The sequence below is a fragment of the Pipistrellus kuhlii genome, unplaced genomic scaffold, assembly GCF_014108245.1.
Source record: "Pipistrellus kuhlii isolate mPipKuh1 unplaced genomic scaffold, mPipKuh1.p scaffold_m20_p_12, whole genome shotgun sequence".
NCBI classification, from domain to species: Eukaryota; Metazoa; Chordata; class Mammalia; order Chiroptera; family Vespertilionidae; genus Pipistrellus; species Pipistrellus kuhlii.
In genome coordinates this window covers 8,646,338-8,663,152 of record NW_023425427.1, presented here as the reverse complement: position 1 = coordinate 8,663,152, position 16,815 = coordinate 8,646,338, and the positions used below count along the sequence as shown (strand labels likewise).

Here is a 16,815-nt window from a genome sequence, read left to right as displayed (position 1 = left end):
CATCTGCTGCTTCTACACAGCAATTCTGACTCTCCCACCCACCCTCCTTTCTGCTGTGCTCCCCTTGCAGGTGAGCTGTCCACACCATGGCCATTGTCTGAAATCGCTCCGTGTTTGAAAGGCTAATTTCTACATCCTACACTCTAATAACAACTCCCACCACCTTTTCCCAGGCTCTTATACCCAAATACGCTACAACATGCTCCTAACTCTCAAAGGCTTCCAGTTCCCCACTTGGTATTTTTCTACAGACACTTCCCTGGCTCAAACTCTCACCATCTCCTGCCTAGTCACTCTGAACAGCCTCACTGGTATGTCTGTCTCCAGATGCCCACACCATGGCCTGCCCGCACACAGACACCTGACGCATCACCCGAGAGCGGAGGTCTAGTCTAACCTCTCCTATCTGATCATGGGATTGTAAGTGTCAGTATCATGAACGCAAGGTGCTATAGTGTTTCACTCTGGGGAGATAGAGGTGATCTAAAATTGACTGTGGTGATGGTTGCAAGACTGCAAATATACTAAAAACCATAGAGTTGTACACCCTAAATGGATGAGTGGTATGAATAAAGTTATTTTTTAAGTGAATATAGGATAAAATATTCTGTACATAGTAGAACAATAAAAAAATATACAATCTTAAATTAGTATCCTCTAGTAAGCACCACAAAAGCTTACTCTACATCTGATTCTTTTAAGCTAACAAAACTAGCAGTAGTCAAGTATAAAGACAATCACTTGTTTACTTTTCATATTACAGGTTGATAAAAAAAAAATCTTCAAAAAAAAGTTAATTTTTACTTTTTCTGATTTTCCTTAACAATGAACGCATAACTATTACTTTTTTTTTTTAACGCTATTAAGAAAAAGTTTAAGGAGAACTGTTATAGCATTTATAGAGTAAAACTAAAATCAGAGAAGCTGGAGACATATTCTAGTACAGCAAGTTCTGTGACTTTAAACAAAATGATATGTAACGAAATCTATTTTATCATAGGGTAAGTGGAATAAACAAGAGTTCCTACATAGCATCTCATCAATGTTCCAACAAAATGACACTGAAGGAAGGAGGGCCCACTGTTATTGTTAGTATAAACAGAATCCTGCTGATTCAACAGAAAAGCTGATTAGCAGGGAATTCCAATCCAAATTAGTTAATTTTGATTATTCTATCCTGCAGCTAGCTATCTAGATTGTTCTCTGAGAATGCATAAGTTATTTGAAAACATGGCCACCAGCGCCATTTGCCTGTATAATTTGTGACATGAACATAGAACTCACAACTAAAAACAAGTGTCAGGTTTTCCCATCCCATCAGGAACTGAGAGCAATGTAGCTGTGAAAAACAACTGATTAGAAGCTACGACATCTTAGTTGGACTTCCTGTCCATGCTTGCTGAAGCAAATTGCAAACCCACTGGCATTCTGTCCTTCATTATAAAAAAGAAAAAATCCGCCGAAACCGGTTTGGCTCAGTGGATAGAGCGTCGGCCTGCGGACTGAAAGGTCCCAGGTTCGATTCCGGTCAAGGGCATGTACCTTGGTTGTGGGCACATCCCCAGCGGGGGGTGTGCAGGAGCAGCTGATCGATGATTCTCTCTCATTGATGTTTCTAACTCTCTGTCCCTCTCTCTTCCTCTCTATAAAAAATCAACAAAATATATTTTAAAAAAAGAAAAAAAGAAAAAATCCAGCCCAACAAGTTTGGCTCAGTGATGGAGTGTCATTGACCCATGAACCAAAAGGTCACTGGTTTGATTCCTGGTCAGGACACAAGCCCAGGTTGCAGGATCAATCCCTAGTAGGGGGCGTGTGGGAGGCAGCTGATAGATGTGTTTTTCTCTCATCAATGTTTCTCTCTCTCTATCCTTCTCTCATCCTCTCTAAAGTCAATGCAAACGTTTAAAAAAAACACAAAGAAGTCTATTTGTGACACAATTCCTAGGAGTGCTGTGAGATCAACTGAAAATTTGTGCAAAGGCAATGAAACTGTAAAACACATTACAGGTGTAATAAGATAGCATCCTATTTCCAGGGTTGAATGTTATTCTTTAAATAACTGACTCTTTCGCCGGGATCGGTTTGGCTCAATGGATAGAGCGTCGGCTTGGGGACTGAAGGGTCCCGGGTTCGATTCCGGTCAAGGGCATGTACCTTGGTTGCGGGCACATCCCCAGTAGGGGGTGTGCAAGAGGCAGCTGATCGATGACTCTCTCTCATCGATGTTTCTAACTCTCTATCTCTCTCCCTTCCTCTCTGTATAAAATCAATAAAATATATATTTAAAAATAAATAAATAAATAACTGACTCTTTCACAAAGCAAAGGAATAGCTCTTATAACCCATAGTAAGACTAAAACTTCCCCAAAAAAGACCCCCAGAAGCCAATTAAATATCATGACGATAAAGATATTAATGATAAATTTCAAAATTTTTAGAAACGCTAGAGCAAAGGCAACATCAAACCATAACTTGTTTTTTAGAGGGGAAACCTGACTCAGAACATCTCGAAACAGTTCTAAGCATACCATATTTATAGACAGAAATCTGGTTGCTGGCATCGAGGATAGCGAGGTCGTTACTCCTCTCAGGGCAGGAAGAGAACGTGACTTGATTCACAGGTTCTGGGAGCAGCATTCGATGGGTGTACATGGGAGGTGGAACTACACTCTGCCGGAAGACTGTCACCAATACCCTGTCTGCATGTGACAGAGAAGGAGAAGGAGGAACAGGCACATGTATGTTCAATTGTGAATTAAAGCATCAGAACAGCACAGTACTACTAACAAATGATGGGGGTAGGAGATATACAGCAATTCTTTAAAATAATTTGTGGTGTTTTATCATGAATAAGCTTAAACAGCGTGTAAGGGAGGAAGGAAATACCATGGACTCTATATCAGGCTATTGTCACCTCCAGACCCGGAGAAGTCCATCTCTGGTCTTGGAGGTTTTAGGAGCAGGAGTTAGGACAAGGTCAAGAGATCAGAGTTCTAGCTTTGGCTGCAACCGAGCCAGACTAATGCAAGGAAATCAATGCCTTTAAAATCCTTGAAGCACTTTCCTCTGCATGGATTTGGTAATAAAGCATATTTGATTAAGTCCTCTACACAGATCATATGATTATTAAATCAGTATTATGACCACTACATAGAACATGAATTAGTATGGCAACTCACATTACTGTCTTTGAAGCAAGGATCAATGAAAATCTGAGTCAGGGCAATAGACAAGGCTAACACATCCAAAACCCTAATATGACTGTGCCTCTTCTGCCCAGGGTGATAATTTTCAATGTCTTCAAAGGCGGACCAGTAAACATGTGAAGACCATGGATGCTGCACAGTGAGGAATTGGGGTGGGAGGTGGATGTGGGGAGGAGGGACTATGGTAATCAGGAAAGTACATGCTCCAGCTATAGGAATTCTCATCCAAACAAAACAACAAATAAATAAAGATAAACCAACCAACCAGCCAAATAAATATTCCCCATTGTTTTAACCAAACCACCACTTCTGCAGGCACCGGCTCAGGGGCCCCCTCCAGGCTCACAGACACCTTTTCTAGCTGCTTACTTCCATCGATGACGGCCACGTTGGCCATGTCGCTTGAAGTATCCCCTGAGCTCCGGTCGGTCGTCCAGCACCAGTCATAGCAGAGGTAGTGCCAGCCCTGACAGAGAACATGCAGCCGGTACGGGCTCACCGGGTCCCACATGAGAGACACAATCTTGCTCTTCCCGCAGGCGCTGAAGATCAGACTTTGCTTGAGATACCAGTGATAGTTCCCCACAGTCCAGAGCTGAACTGCAAGGGAAAATGAAAGGAGGCCTCAGAGGCTGGAGGACGAGACCTCAAACCATTTGCTAGAGGGGGATGGGACAATCTTTTCTTTTTTGAATGACCCTTCCTGCTCAGCCTCTCCATTTAAACAATATTAACAATAATTGGTAAAAGGCAATTTTCCATGAAGACAAAATGTCAAGCACAATAAAGTCAGAAATGCATGTTTATTTTTGCCTTTACCTTCAAACTTTTTAATCATGAGGATGGACGGCTAAGACAAGACAGTGTTCTAGTCAGTTGTTTTTTTCATAAAGAATTAGAAAGAAGATTAAAAGTATTAAAACACTCAATCCAGAAGTACTAGACTAGTACCACTATGTTCTGTTAAGCTTAAGTTGCTTATTACTTTCTCCCAAGTGCTTTGAATGCAACTGGGTGCAAGGCTCTCTGGTATTAATTAGGATTCAGCAGTCCAAAGGGAGATTAGCAAGCAATTATCTTTTCCAACATCTATTAAAAGCAGAGACCTAATCCTGGAGGGTAGGGAAAATGGGAAGATGTTGGTCAAAGGGTACAAACTTTCAGTTATAAGATGAGTAAGATCCAGGGATCTAATGTACAATATGGTGACTACAGCTAATAATACAGTAACATTTACTTGAAACTTGCTAAGAGAGTTGATCTTAAATGTCCTCACAACAACAATAATAAAAATGGTAATTATGTGAGGTGAATCTCATTGTGGTAAACTTTTCACAATATATACATGTATCAAATCATACATTGTACATTTTAAACTTACACAGTTGTATACCAATTATATCTCAATGAAGCTAAAAAAAAAAAGACCTAATCATGTCAAGTCAAAACCAAGTTTTATTAAACAGATGACACATAAATGAAGCTCTTGATTATATTAAAAAACCTATTTTCTTTAATTATCTCCCAGCTCACTAATTCTTAATTCAGTGATCACAGTAAATCTAACCTAGTTCTCTAACCTGGCTATCGCAATGCATCTCCCTAGCAGTGAGTTGGTAAGCTAGACTTTCTGCCCATGCTGTGATAACAGGTATTATGGCTGTGCTTATATAACACATATCCTGAGCATATCACAGTGCCTTGCCTGCCCTTGACACCCTGTGCTTCTCAACCCTGGCTGCATGTTAAAAGTTATCTGGAAGCATTGTTTTTGTTTTTGTTTTTTACTTGGTTTTATTTATTTATTATTCTAATGCTTTTTTTAAAATATTTTTTATTAAATTATTATCTATATACATATTTTAACATTACCCCCCCCCCAATACAATTTAAATACGGATAGTCTATATTTCGATACAATGAATCCACTAAGATGAAGCCTGGAAAGTATTGTTTTGTTTTCTAAAGGTGCAGCCAGGGTTGCCCAGCCGGGTGTGGGTCAGTGGTTAAGCTCAACCTGTGAATCAGGAGGTCATGGTTCAATTTCCATTCAGGGGACATGTCCGGGTTTCGGCCTCAATATCTAGTGTGGGGCATGCAGGAGGCAGCCAATCAGTGATTCTCTCATTGATGTTTCTATCTCTCCGTCTCCCTTCCTCTTTGAAATCAATAAAAATATATTTTAAAAAATTAAAATTAAAAAAAGTAAAGGTGCAACCAGGGATGAAACCCACTGGGTCAAATGAATGAACGAGTGAATAAAAAAATATTCAGTGCATTATTATTAATAATGAAAAAGTACAAAACTTTAAAAGTCTAACAGAATAGGATTTAATAAACGGTGGCACAAATGAATATTATCCAGTAATTAAGAATAATATAGATGGATATCTGAAGTGGAAATATGTTTGTGGCAGCAGAAAAGTAAATTACAAAAACTGATGTATCACACATAACAAAAATGAGATCATGGCTATACTGAAACATATCAATAAAATCTGGAAGATGAGAAAATTCCAATAGTAATTTATTATAGAGAGAGAATTACGGATTAACTATTTTCCTTCTCATCTTTATTGTTTAATGTTTTCACTTATGTATGCACTAAAAAACACCTATTTACACAATTTAAAAGGTATAGAGACGATTCTTATATCTAATCTAATTTCTCTTTCTCTTTCACAGTGTAGTATTGGTCAACGTTGTGACTTCCTGCAGCAATACCACCTAAGAAAATAAATTACTGGTTACCTGTAATGGTCAATTTTACATGTCAACTTGGCGAGGCTATGGTGCCATGCTGAACACTAGTCTAGATATTGCTGGGAAGGTAGGAAGGTATTCTGTAGATGTGGTTAACATACACAATCAGATGACTTTTTTTCTTTCAATTTCCTAAAATTATTTATTATTGTGTTAAGACTGGTTGGTAACATTGTATAACTTTTCAGGTGTACATTATAATTTGACATCTATCTATACCACATGTGTCAAACACAAGGCCCGCGGGCCAAATCCGTCCCGCCAGGCTTTGCAATGTGGCCCGCACAGCGCTGTCATCACTGCACTCCGCTGCGTTTCCATCACAATGACAGTTTATGACTGTTCAGTAAACCATTCGGCCCGCGATTTAAGCTGGATTTTAGATTTTGGCCCCTTCTCTGATTGAGTTCGACACCCCTAATCTATACTGTAAAGTGCTCTCACAAAAATTCTAATTTCTACCTGTCATCATAGATTTGATCCCCCTTACCCATTTTGCCCTACAACAATCAGTTGACTTTACATAAAGCAGATTATCCTCCACAACGAGCAGGTTTCATCCAATGCATTAAAGGCCTTAAAGATAAGGGTTTCCTGGAGAAAAAGGAATTCTACCTCAAACATGTAACGTAAGATCTGCCTGTCTGCAGATTGCGGGCCTGTCCTATAAATTTCAGATAAGACTGAAACATCAACTCCTACCTGAATTTCCAGCCTGCTGGCCTGGCCTGATTCTGTTTCTCTAAAGACCTGTGACCGATGCATGACTGAAACCATAAATAATCAAAACCTAACCACCTCCACCTACCCCTCTCCACCATCTTTTATTCCACTACAGGACTAAGTAGAAGGGATAAGGGTAACTCCACATCTATTTTCAACTCTATTTTATGGGGCAAAAAGGCTGAAACAGTGCTGTCTTACCATGGGCTTTTAGAGTAGAATTTTCTTCCCTCGGAAGGTCTTCTGACCAAACTGCAAGCACAGTGGAATCTGCATTCCAGAGCAGGTAATTTACCTAGTAGGGAAAACAGACCTGTCATTGTCCTTTAACTATGTATGCACAAAATCTTTATGATACCTGAATTCGCTGTTCTCACAAACCAAACAATCCTCTCCTGGAGCAGACCCTTAGCTATAAATTATTAACCTACAGAGTCATTAAACAAATCTGTGTAATCTGTCCTCACATGCAGAGGACTCTAAAAAATGCATTATGCTTAAAGATTAAAAGAGATTTAACAACCAAATGCAAGTGACATTTAGTCGATCAAGGACATTTGAATATAGACTAGGGATTAGATAATACTAAGGGATGATTACTAATTTTGTAAGCTATGATAATGTAATTGTGGTTATTTATGGTTATTTAAAGAAAAATGTTCTTACTTGTTAGAAAAAAAATATTAAAAATACATTTCCTAGAATTAAAAAACAAAAACAAAAAAACACCCTAGGAAATAAAATGAAAATGTGTGTGCATATATGTTTGTGTGTGAGACAAAGAGAGAGGGGATAGATAAAATAATTTTGCAAAATGTTGTTACCTTGCAAATAATATGTACATGGGAGTTCATCCACCTCTTTTCTCCATTTTTAGTATCTTTAATTAAAGATTACCTTTGGATGTGTATCTGCTCCAACAAAGATCCTAATGGTACATAAGCTGCTTAAGGTTTCAATGTTATGAGTGAAAGGCAAATTAATTGCTGGAAGAATTGTACTTTTGTCAAAATAAACAGTAAAAACCAGCATTTCTATTTTCTGTCTATGTTTTATGTAGGGTGGGAAAGAAATTAGCCACTATTTCTATTACTATGTACATGGGAGCTTCTATTTACATGCATGTCCAAATCCAATATAAACCTTCTCTATAGCTGTGGGAAGTCCCTAATTTTGATTCTGAAACAACTCAGGCACCTACCTTCACCTCGTCTTTGAGGAAAGGAAGCATAAACTGTCCATGGAGAAGGCCATTTTTCTCAAAAAACACCACATCCTGCTGGTTGGGTTTATCTTGTGTGGATGCAATCAAACTGCCCGAGGGCCTTAAAGCAAACAGAGAGTTAGAAGGCCTGCAAGTACATGCAGCTGGTTTTAAAAGGGATAAAATTAGGAGAAATGAGCTTTTTAAGCAAAAACAAAAAGCATCCGAGGAAGTTTTAAATCCTATGTCGGTAGGTTAGCAATGAGAGACTATGCCTGCCCAGAGGAGAGTGCCCTTTCCTAATGTGCACAAGGCCTCCACCTGCCCCCAAGCCTCAGACTTAGAACGCACTTGGGGACTTTTTAAAAAGTTAATACTTTACTTAAATCATTGCATGTGTAATGTCCTGTAACACCAAAACCTATTTCTCCTTCAAGTAGATAACTTCAGCAAATATTCCCTGCTCAGGTAGGTAAAAAGACTTCTCAGTCACCTCATCTCCAGGTTTTAATTCAAATACATTTTTCTCTTTGCTCTATCATCCAACTGCTACTCAAATACTGGTGGGAAATGAGATATCTAAAACCTAACAGACCTAGTGGCTTTGCTTATAACCGATGCTACTGAGACAGAGGATGAGACACATCCTCTCTCTATTTTAAGGGCAGCCACGATCACAAGCAGGCTGTGACCACACAAGCATGCTGGATCATGCTGGATCCACCCTGCACATTCCTCAGCAAACAGATTCCCTTGGTATGAGAGATTGTGCACAGGAAAGAAGCCCTCTTCCTACTCCTCACCAGAACTCCTCTGCCTACTGAGCTGTGCATACAGCGACTTTCCTTCTAAGCACCATTTTCTGCTTTATACAATGGCTTCATGGAGACCCTGCCTATAACCTACAAGTCATATGGTCTTGAAATTGTGAGGTCTGTGAAGAAACTCAGAATCTACTATTCAAATTGAAATCAGACTCCAGGGAACTAAAGAAGAAAAACATATAGGCGTACAGCCAAATGAAAAAAAATAATTCTCTTTTTGTGTTATATAAACACCCACATTCAATAGGTACCACCTCTACCCCAGTTCCAAGAATCCTTTTTTTCTTTTTTTCTTTAAAAAAAAAAATATATATTTTATTGATTTTTTCACAGAGAGGGAGAGGGATAGAGAGCTAGAAACATCGATGATAGAGATACAGCTGCCTCCTGCACACCCCCCACCGGGGATGTGCCCGCAACCAATGTACATGCCCCCAACCGGAATCGAACCCGGGACCCCACAGTCCGCAGGCCGACGCTCTATCCACCGAGCCAAACCGGCCTCGGCCTTTTTTTCTTTATTGATTAAGGTATTACACACGTGTCCTTATCCCCCCATTGCCCCTCCATCCCCCAACTCATGCCCTCACCTCCCTGATGTCTGTGTCCATTGGTTAGGCTTATATGTATGCATACAAGTCCTTTGGTTGATCTCTCTCCCTTACCCCCACCCTTAGTTCCAAGAGTTCTGAGGAAGGAATTAAAAGATTTCTACTCCCACTCACTTCCAGGCCAGAGCTGGGCCCAGTCCTGCCACAGGCTCACTGGTTGACTGTAAAGCAAACTCACGATTCCACACTCGGACCTTCCGAGCCCCTGTGCAGTAGGTAGAGAGAAAACAAAACAAAAAACAAACAAGCTTACAGCATTAAGATAAGCATTGTCCAGTTAGAACTTTTCAAACACCCTCCCTTATTAATAAAAACTGTCATAGTTTTATTACAATCTAAACAAATTAATCTTGGTAAAAACTTGTGTCCAACACACAGGAGGCTGGATAAAATAGCCTCAAAGAACTCTTCTAATTCTTAGTTCTAAATTCATTAACATCTAAAGTATATCTTTATGTAATAAAACTCTCAATGACAAAGAAAAAACTGCCCTGGCCACTAGTGTGGCTCAGTTGGCTGGGCGGCATCCCATGTAAGACAATGTTGCCAGCTGGGTTCTCACACACCAAAAGGGTGCCTGGGTGTGGGCTCAATCCCCAGTGGAGATTGAGTAGCAAGCAGCAGATCAATGTTTCACTTTCACATTGATGTTTCTTTCTCTCTCTCTCTCTCTCTCTCTCTCTCTCTTTCTCTCTCTCTCTCTCTCTCTCTCTCTCTCTCTCTCTCTCTCTCTCCTTTCCTCTATCTCTAAGAATCAATTTTTTAAAAAATACTTAAAATGCTGAGTATCACATAAAAAAAGAGAGACAATAAACTTTCCTGAACTTAATAAGATAAACTTTTAGTTTGTTTAACTGCAATTAATTTCCATACCTGTCTCTGGGCAAACAACACTCACGGCAAAAAACTGTCCATCACCACGCCAGGTGATTTGTGGCTTCTGGTCATCCCAGGGCAAAGCAGACTCAATCTAAAGAGATAAGAAAAGACAAATGTCACTAAGGGCCTTCAATAGCCCAGAATCAAACAAGCCTCAGGCCATTACAGGTCAATCTTTCATTCGCTATTAAGCTACCTAGAAAAAAAAACCCAGCTTCATAGAAACCTCAGGAACTCTTCTAATTAAAGGACCCTTAGATGCAGAAATCATCAATAGAAAAGAACTTCTAACAAAACAAAATTCTTCTTTGAGCATTTAAAAAAATGGCCTTCAAGCAACAGGAAAAAAGCTACAGATCGAGATTATTAACACCAATGAGTTGAGGAATCTACCAGGTAACTTTGACAAGAAAATAAATGTTGTTTGTCTAAATAGAAATTTGTTGTGTAAGCTTCACAACAGTGCACAGAGGTAATCAAGGCAGCAGCAATGATGAAAACAGTCCAGTGCCACTTGCATCTCAATCCTGAAGGCCTCCAAGACAGAAACCAACTTTTCGGGGTTGGGGACAACTCCGCCTGAAAAGCCATCATCCATTCCTCTGACAGCTTAAGTCAAAATGGTGCCACAGCCTGCACCCGAGGAAATACAATGGCAGCTTAACCAGATTCATTCTAGGCGAAACGAAACCATGGTATAGAACACAAACTTCCTAAGATGAAATACGATTCACAAAATGCAGCTAGAAATAATGAAAGATAAAAAATGGTACATGGTAGGCAGTGTATTACTGACACATCTACACTAACGAAAGAGTAAGATGCAAACTGACCGTGCCTTCATGACACCCACCAGCCAATCACAAGTATGCAAATTAACCCAACAAAGATGGCGGGTTAATTTGCATACACAGGCACTGAGCACCCTAGCCGCACCAGGCCTCTGGACAGTGTGGGAAGGTAGAAAGGCCGCTCCCGGTCTGAGCGAAGGCGGTACTGGCAGCCAGGGGAAGGAAGGGCCATTGTTGCACAAACCTTTGTGCATCAGGCCTCTGGTTTATACTACAATATTATATAAGAGCAGTTCATGGAAATTTCTACATATAATATACACACAATGCTTTCATTTGTTCAGGCCCCAAATCATCCTCAATTCTACTTTCTCACACCCCACACCTGATCTATTATTAATAAATCCTGTAGCTCTACCTTCAAAATGCATCCACAATGAAGGAAAGTAAGTTTCATCCAAAAGGAAAAATCAGGAAAAAATATCTGATATCTCCATATGTAGGAAAGTATAAAAACAGTTCTACATATTAGGAAGAGATTCACAGTGTTTTATTTCTACCTGTGATTTATTTTTTACACTGAATATTGGTTATAATTATTCCATACGCTGAAAAATAAAAAAGATAAAGCCAATGGCAACAAAAAAGAAAGAAGAGCCGAGACCGGATTAGCTCAATGGATAGAGCGTCGGCTTGTGGACTGAAGGGACCCAGGTTCGATTCCGGTCAAGGGCATGTACCTTGGTTGTGGGCATATCCCCAGTAGGGGGTGTGCAAGAGGCAACTGATCGATGACTCTCTCTCATCAATGTTTCTAACTCTCTATCTCTCTCCCTTCCTCTCTGTACAAAATCAAAAAAGAAAGAAGGATCTTCCTAGGATGACTCATTCCCTGAGGTTTTCTGAAGTGTCAGCTTTATAAAGCATAAGACATCTGTCCCTTATTAGCCTCTAAGTGTCTTTATTCATCAGATCAACCTTACCATTTGCACCTGAAAGGCCGCTTGCCTGCCTTCTGATCCGTGGAACTGGGTCTCCTTCCTGCCCCATCCAACTGTGATAAACTTGTCTAGAGAACAAATGATTGAGAACATGCAAGACAACCAGTGAGCTAAATAAAATTCAATAAAAGCAGTTTCATTGCTAGTTTCCAAGAAGTTAGGGTCTGGTAATTACTTGGATGCTCCGAGACCTCTCAATAAATGGACCAGCAGTCAACATTATGAAAAAGGTGGGATTAGCTAAACCCAGGGTACTTTCCCATGCAAAGGTTTGCTGGTTACCATCTATCTCTATGACTATCCTCAAAGCTGAATGCCCAGAGACCCATCCTGGGTCCCATACTCTTCCAGGACCACACCTGCTCCCTGAGCAAGTTCATCTACTCCCCAGGTTGTAAAGACTCCTACATGACAATGCTTTGGCCCTTTATATTTGCCGCCTTCACATAGTGATACCAGGTAGCACTGAAACAAACCAAAAACATAACTCACCACCTACCCCTTACAGTCCAGCACTTCCCACCTTTCCTCTCAAATCCTGGCACCTTTACTCCCACCACCTGAGCTTCAGGCTAGAGTCCCATTAAATTTCCCCTTCACCTTACATACCCAAAGCCTACTATAGTACTTCCTAAACCAGTATTTCTCTAACTGGCTAGGACAGGAGAGGAACCATGCACACATATTCCAAAATAGCTGCTCAGATAATTCCAAAAAAATGTACTCCCATCCTCATTGAGAATCAATTTTTCCCTGAATTTATTACCTCTTTTGGGCCCCATACACACCTTCTTTATCCCTCACCTATATCCCTCACCCTTACTCTTCCCTCTGTACCAATCACTCAATCTTGTATCATCAAAACCTTTAACGGCTGATCACCTATAACTCAACATCCAAATTCCCTTCCTACCAAACATAATCAAAATCCATCTGGTTATTTCATTCCACATTCACATCCTGGCAACCATCGATGCTTAAGTATTCACAGTCATCTGAAAAAGTTATGATGTGTAAAAGGCTTCTGGGAAACATTTTGCCTTGGAATGAGTTTATTCACTTGTTTGAATCACTTCTCTACCTTCTACCCTCATTTACCCAAGACCCATGGTCGGCAAACTGCGGCTCACGAGCCACATGTGATTCTTTGTACCCTCAAGTGTGGCTCTTCCACAAAATATCACGGCCTGGGAGAATCTATTTTGAAGAAGTGGCGTTAGAAGAAGTTTAAGTTTAAAAAATGTGGCTCTCAAGAAATTTCAATCGTTGTACTGCTGATATTTGGCTCTGTTGACTAATGAGTTTGCCAACCACTGCCCAAGACCAATTCAGCCAAGATTCAGCTGAGGAAGCCACATCTGAGAAGCCTTCCCTCTCCATTACTCCCTTCCTCCCCTTATGCTACCCTAATACCTGCACATCAAGTCATCTGTGAACTAAAGGGACTCCTTAAGAGAAAAGCCAAATTCTCTACAGCACCTAACACTGCTGGGTTCATACCAACCCCAAAATTATTACTGAACAAATAAATTACTTTAAATGAATAAACGAACAGCCATTTTCTAAATGATTTCTTAGAGTTGGGGGAATAAGGATGCATGAAATTAGACCTCAGCAAAAGTTAAAAATCTGTCTTGTTTTCTCCCCAAAGTTGTACCCCAGAAATGGCCTCCTCATTCTAGCTCAGAGGTGAGGAACCTTTTTTCTGCCAAGGGCCATTTGGATTTTTATAACATCATTTGAGGGCCATACAAAATGATCAACTGTAACAATTAGCCTGCTATATTTGGTCAAACATTTAATTAACTCATCCCTAATGTGTTGGCAGGGCCAGGCCAAATGATTTCGCAACCCTATACAACCCATGGGCTGGGCGTTCCCTGCCTCTGTCTAGCCAGTGTAGCCCCTTTCCTGGGTTATCAAGATGGCCCTAAGCATAGTTTTCTATTCCCCAGGTTATTGACAAAGCTAACTCTCAGACTGGGAGAGGCTCTGAAGTATGCCTTTCAAGATCGGGAGTGTATCAAAGGAACTGGGCGATCAGACACTTAATGAGCTGAAGTTCAAACATCATAGTCCTTTGAGTTATGGCGTGGAGATTAGTGCGCAAGACAATGATCAAACTAGAGTGGAACGCAGGGCACAAGACATTTCAAACAAAGCTATACTCACTTTCACCAAAATCATCCTGATGGATCTGATGTTCCATGATCGGTTCAAAGTCTTTTGTCATCATAATCAGAGTCTGTTGACCTTGAAGGGGCACAAACAAGAATGATTTCATTTTCATACAACAAATTTGCCATTCCGTAAGTATCAATGGCACTGGAAGTGTACAGCTAGTGTGAAAGAGTTTATAGACAGAACAAGACAGAGAGAATTCAATCTAAGTGTTTGACTTTCATAAACACAAAGAGCTTCTGACGTGGTGCTTATTCTCAGCTATTTATGTTGTAAGGCTAACATAAAAGTTCTCTCTAAATTATAACACTGGTATAACTGTTAAAAGAAAAATTTGAAACCTACACAGCTTAACCCTGAGAGATATTGGGAGCCATGTTTGATAAAAGTCAGATGAGATCAATAACAAGTTTACCTGTAGCAAGAAGCACCAGCTCTTGGTCAGGACTCCAACTCATGACTGCGATACCACTGGCTACACTCCCGACACATTCCAGCTGAGACAGAAAAAATAAGAGATTAAAACCCCACTGTCTCAGTGAAAATTTACTACAACCAGAATCAAAATAATTAAAAACAAAACAACTATGAATTTACTCAACATTTATTCAGTATCAGGTATTGAGAGACTAGGCATGACACAGGGCACAGGAAGTGGATGTGACTATGGACACATCATTCCTCCCAGAGTTATCTCACGAAAGAGATGAAAAGATGACTCTATAGTGGGATTAGAGATATAATTGAGGTTTCTGGGAATTAAGTTAAGGCTCAGAGCAGGAAATCACTAGTGGCCCAGGAATTTAGGAAAGCTTTTCTGGAAAGGTACCTTGAAGGGTGATAACAGGGTCAGGAAAAATACATCAGGGTGAAATGCAATATTGGGGCGCGCGCGCGCGCGCACACACACACACACACAAAAAGGAGCAGTTAAATAGCAGCTGCAAGTAGAGCATAAGGCCCACACACACACACACACACACACACACACACACACACACACACACAGGAATGATGGGGGAGGGGAGAAGCTAAAAGGAATTTGGGGAACACATAGTGAAAGGTCCTATAAGGTACAATAAGAACATGGATTCTGTCTTGCACACATTGAAAAGCCACAAATAGGGAGGATTAAAACCATTTGATAAAATTAATGAACAGGAGGGAGCTCAGTAATCAGGAAAAATTGCTACAGAAAGTTTTGAAAATAAAAACATACCTTTTAAATATGAGAAATACTATTTAAGTTGTACTTGATATCTTTGATATTTCTTACCATAAACTGAAAGAAAGATTTATTACTGCACTAAATGCAATGGTTAAAAGCAAAGGTATCAGATTTAGACAGCCAAGTTTTCATATCCCCTCTGAAAACTATGACTTTGGCCTAGTTACTTAAGCTCTCTGAGCCTCACTTTCCTCTAGTTTTAAAGAATCAGAAAACTATCTCATAAGATTGTATATTAAATAGATTATGCTTGAAAAGCACTTAAAGTGCCTGGCACATTATAAACATGGAATAAATGTCTGCCACTACAATCATTGTATTAAAGTAATACTACAAGTCTCATTGCACATGTTAAAGAGATCACACTCATGTTGTAAATCAAAGAAGTTTAAAAAGACTTAGACTGCCGAAACCAGTTTTACTCAGTGGTAGAGCGTCGGTCTGCGGACTGAAAGGTCCCAGTTTCGATTCCGGTCAAGGGCATGTACATTGGTTGCGGGCACATCCCCAGTGGGGGGTGTGCAGGAGGCAGCTGGTCGATGTTTCTCTCTCATTGACGTTTCTAGCTCTCTATCTCTCTTCCTTCCTCTCTGTAAAAAAATCAATAAAATATGTGTGTGTTTTTAAATTAAAAAAAAATAAAAAGACAGACTATTTTAGTGTGAAACCCTTGCTGTTAAAAAGGTAAAAACAGAAATCCAGAAAGTCAGCCTTATGCTAGAGTAGAGAAAGAGGCTAACAGTTGAAATCTATCTCCTTTGGCAATCATAAATATTTCAAAGACTTTCTAATTGATAAATATAAATTACAACCCAGGATCAGATTTTGATAAAAGGTGAACTACACCACACAAGCATGGCCAGGGTGTTTTTTTTTTTCTTCCAGGTTGTAATTGTTCTGATTAACAAACGCAGTAAACAAAACTGAGTTTTAGAAGAATCCTGAAATATAGCTGAAGCCAATAATTTTTTGTAAAGAAATATATATTGCAATGACTGTAATTTGTAAAGTGCTTAATTAGTACATCACCTGAATATTTAAACTTCTACGCAAAACAAGGTCCTGTTGGAGGACTCTTGAGACTTCCTCTACACTGCCTCTTGCATTTACCTGGAGCGTGCTGAGATTGCACAGTATGACATCTCCAGACGCTGTGGCCAGGCACACAGACTCCTGATCCAGCAAATCCTGAATACCAACAATGCGGCCACTTCCATCCTCCGGGAGAAAGCCTTCTGCCACTAAAGAAATTTCATTTCTCACCTTCCATCAAAACAAACACAAAAGCAAATTAAGCCAATCTACTTACAAGAACAACTGACGTTTTCAGAAATAAAATGCCTTTTAATGTTTCATTTATAATACAAAAACTTTCAAAAATTTTTTAGATAAAAATCCAAA

At 39.8% G+C, this 16,815-nt stretch overlaps 1 protein-coding gene across 3 annotated transcripts in view; it reads right to left on the bottom strand.

Moving 5' to 3' along the window:
* The window catches only part of ELP1 (elongator acetyltransferase complex subunit 1), a 59,980-nt gene that overhangs the window by 31,215 nt on the left and 11,950 nt on the right, over positions 1-16,815 (bottom strand). For 2 of the 3 annotated variants that reach the window (XM_036433086.2, XM_036433085.2), the window contains exons 3-12: positions 16,525-16,677; positions 14,602-14,683; positions 14,178-14,258; positions 11,988-12,073; positions 10,208-10,304; positions 9,449-9,539; positions 7,897-8,020; positions 6,897-6,990; positions 3,579-3,809; positions 2,532-2,702 (exon numbers count right to left, since the gene is read on the bottom strand). In XM_036433086.2, the coding sequence (XP_036288979.1) occupies positions 2,532-2,702; positions 3,579-3,809; positions 6,897-6,990; positions 7,897-8,020; positions 9,449-9,539; positions 10,208-10,304; positions 11,988-12,073; positions 14,178-14,258; positions 14,602-14,683; positions 16,525-16,677 (1,210 nt within the window). Of the gene's footprint in view, positions 1-2,531; positions 2,703-3,578; positions 3,810-6,896; positions 6,991-7,896; positions 8,021-9,448; positions 9,540-10,207; positions 10,305-11,987; positions 12,074-14,177; positions 14,259-14,601; positions 14,684-16,524; positions 16,678-16,815 lie in introns of those variants that run through there. The other variant, XM_045579932.1, reaches the window with a different exon arrangement.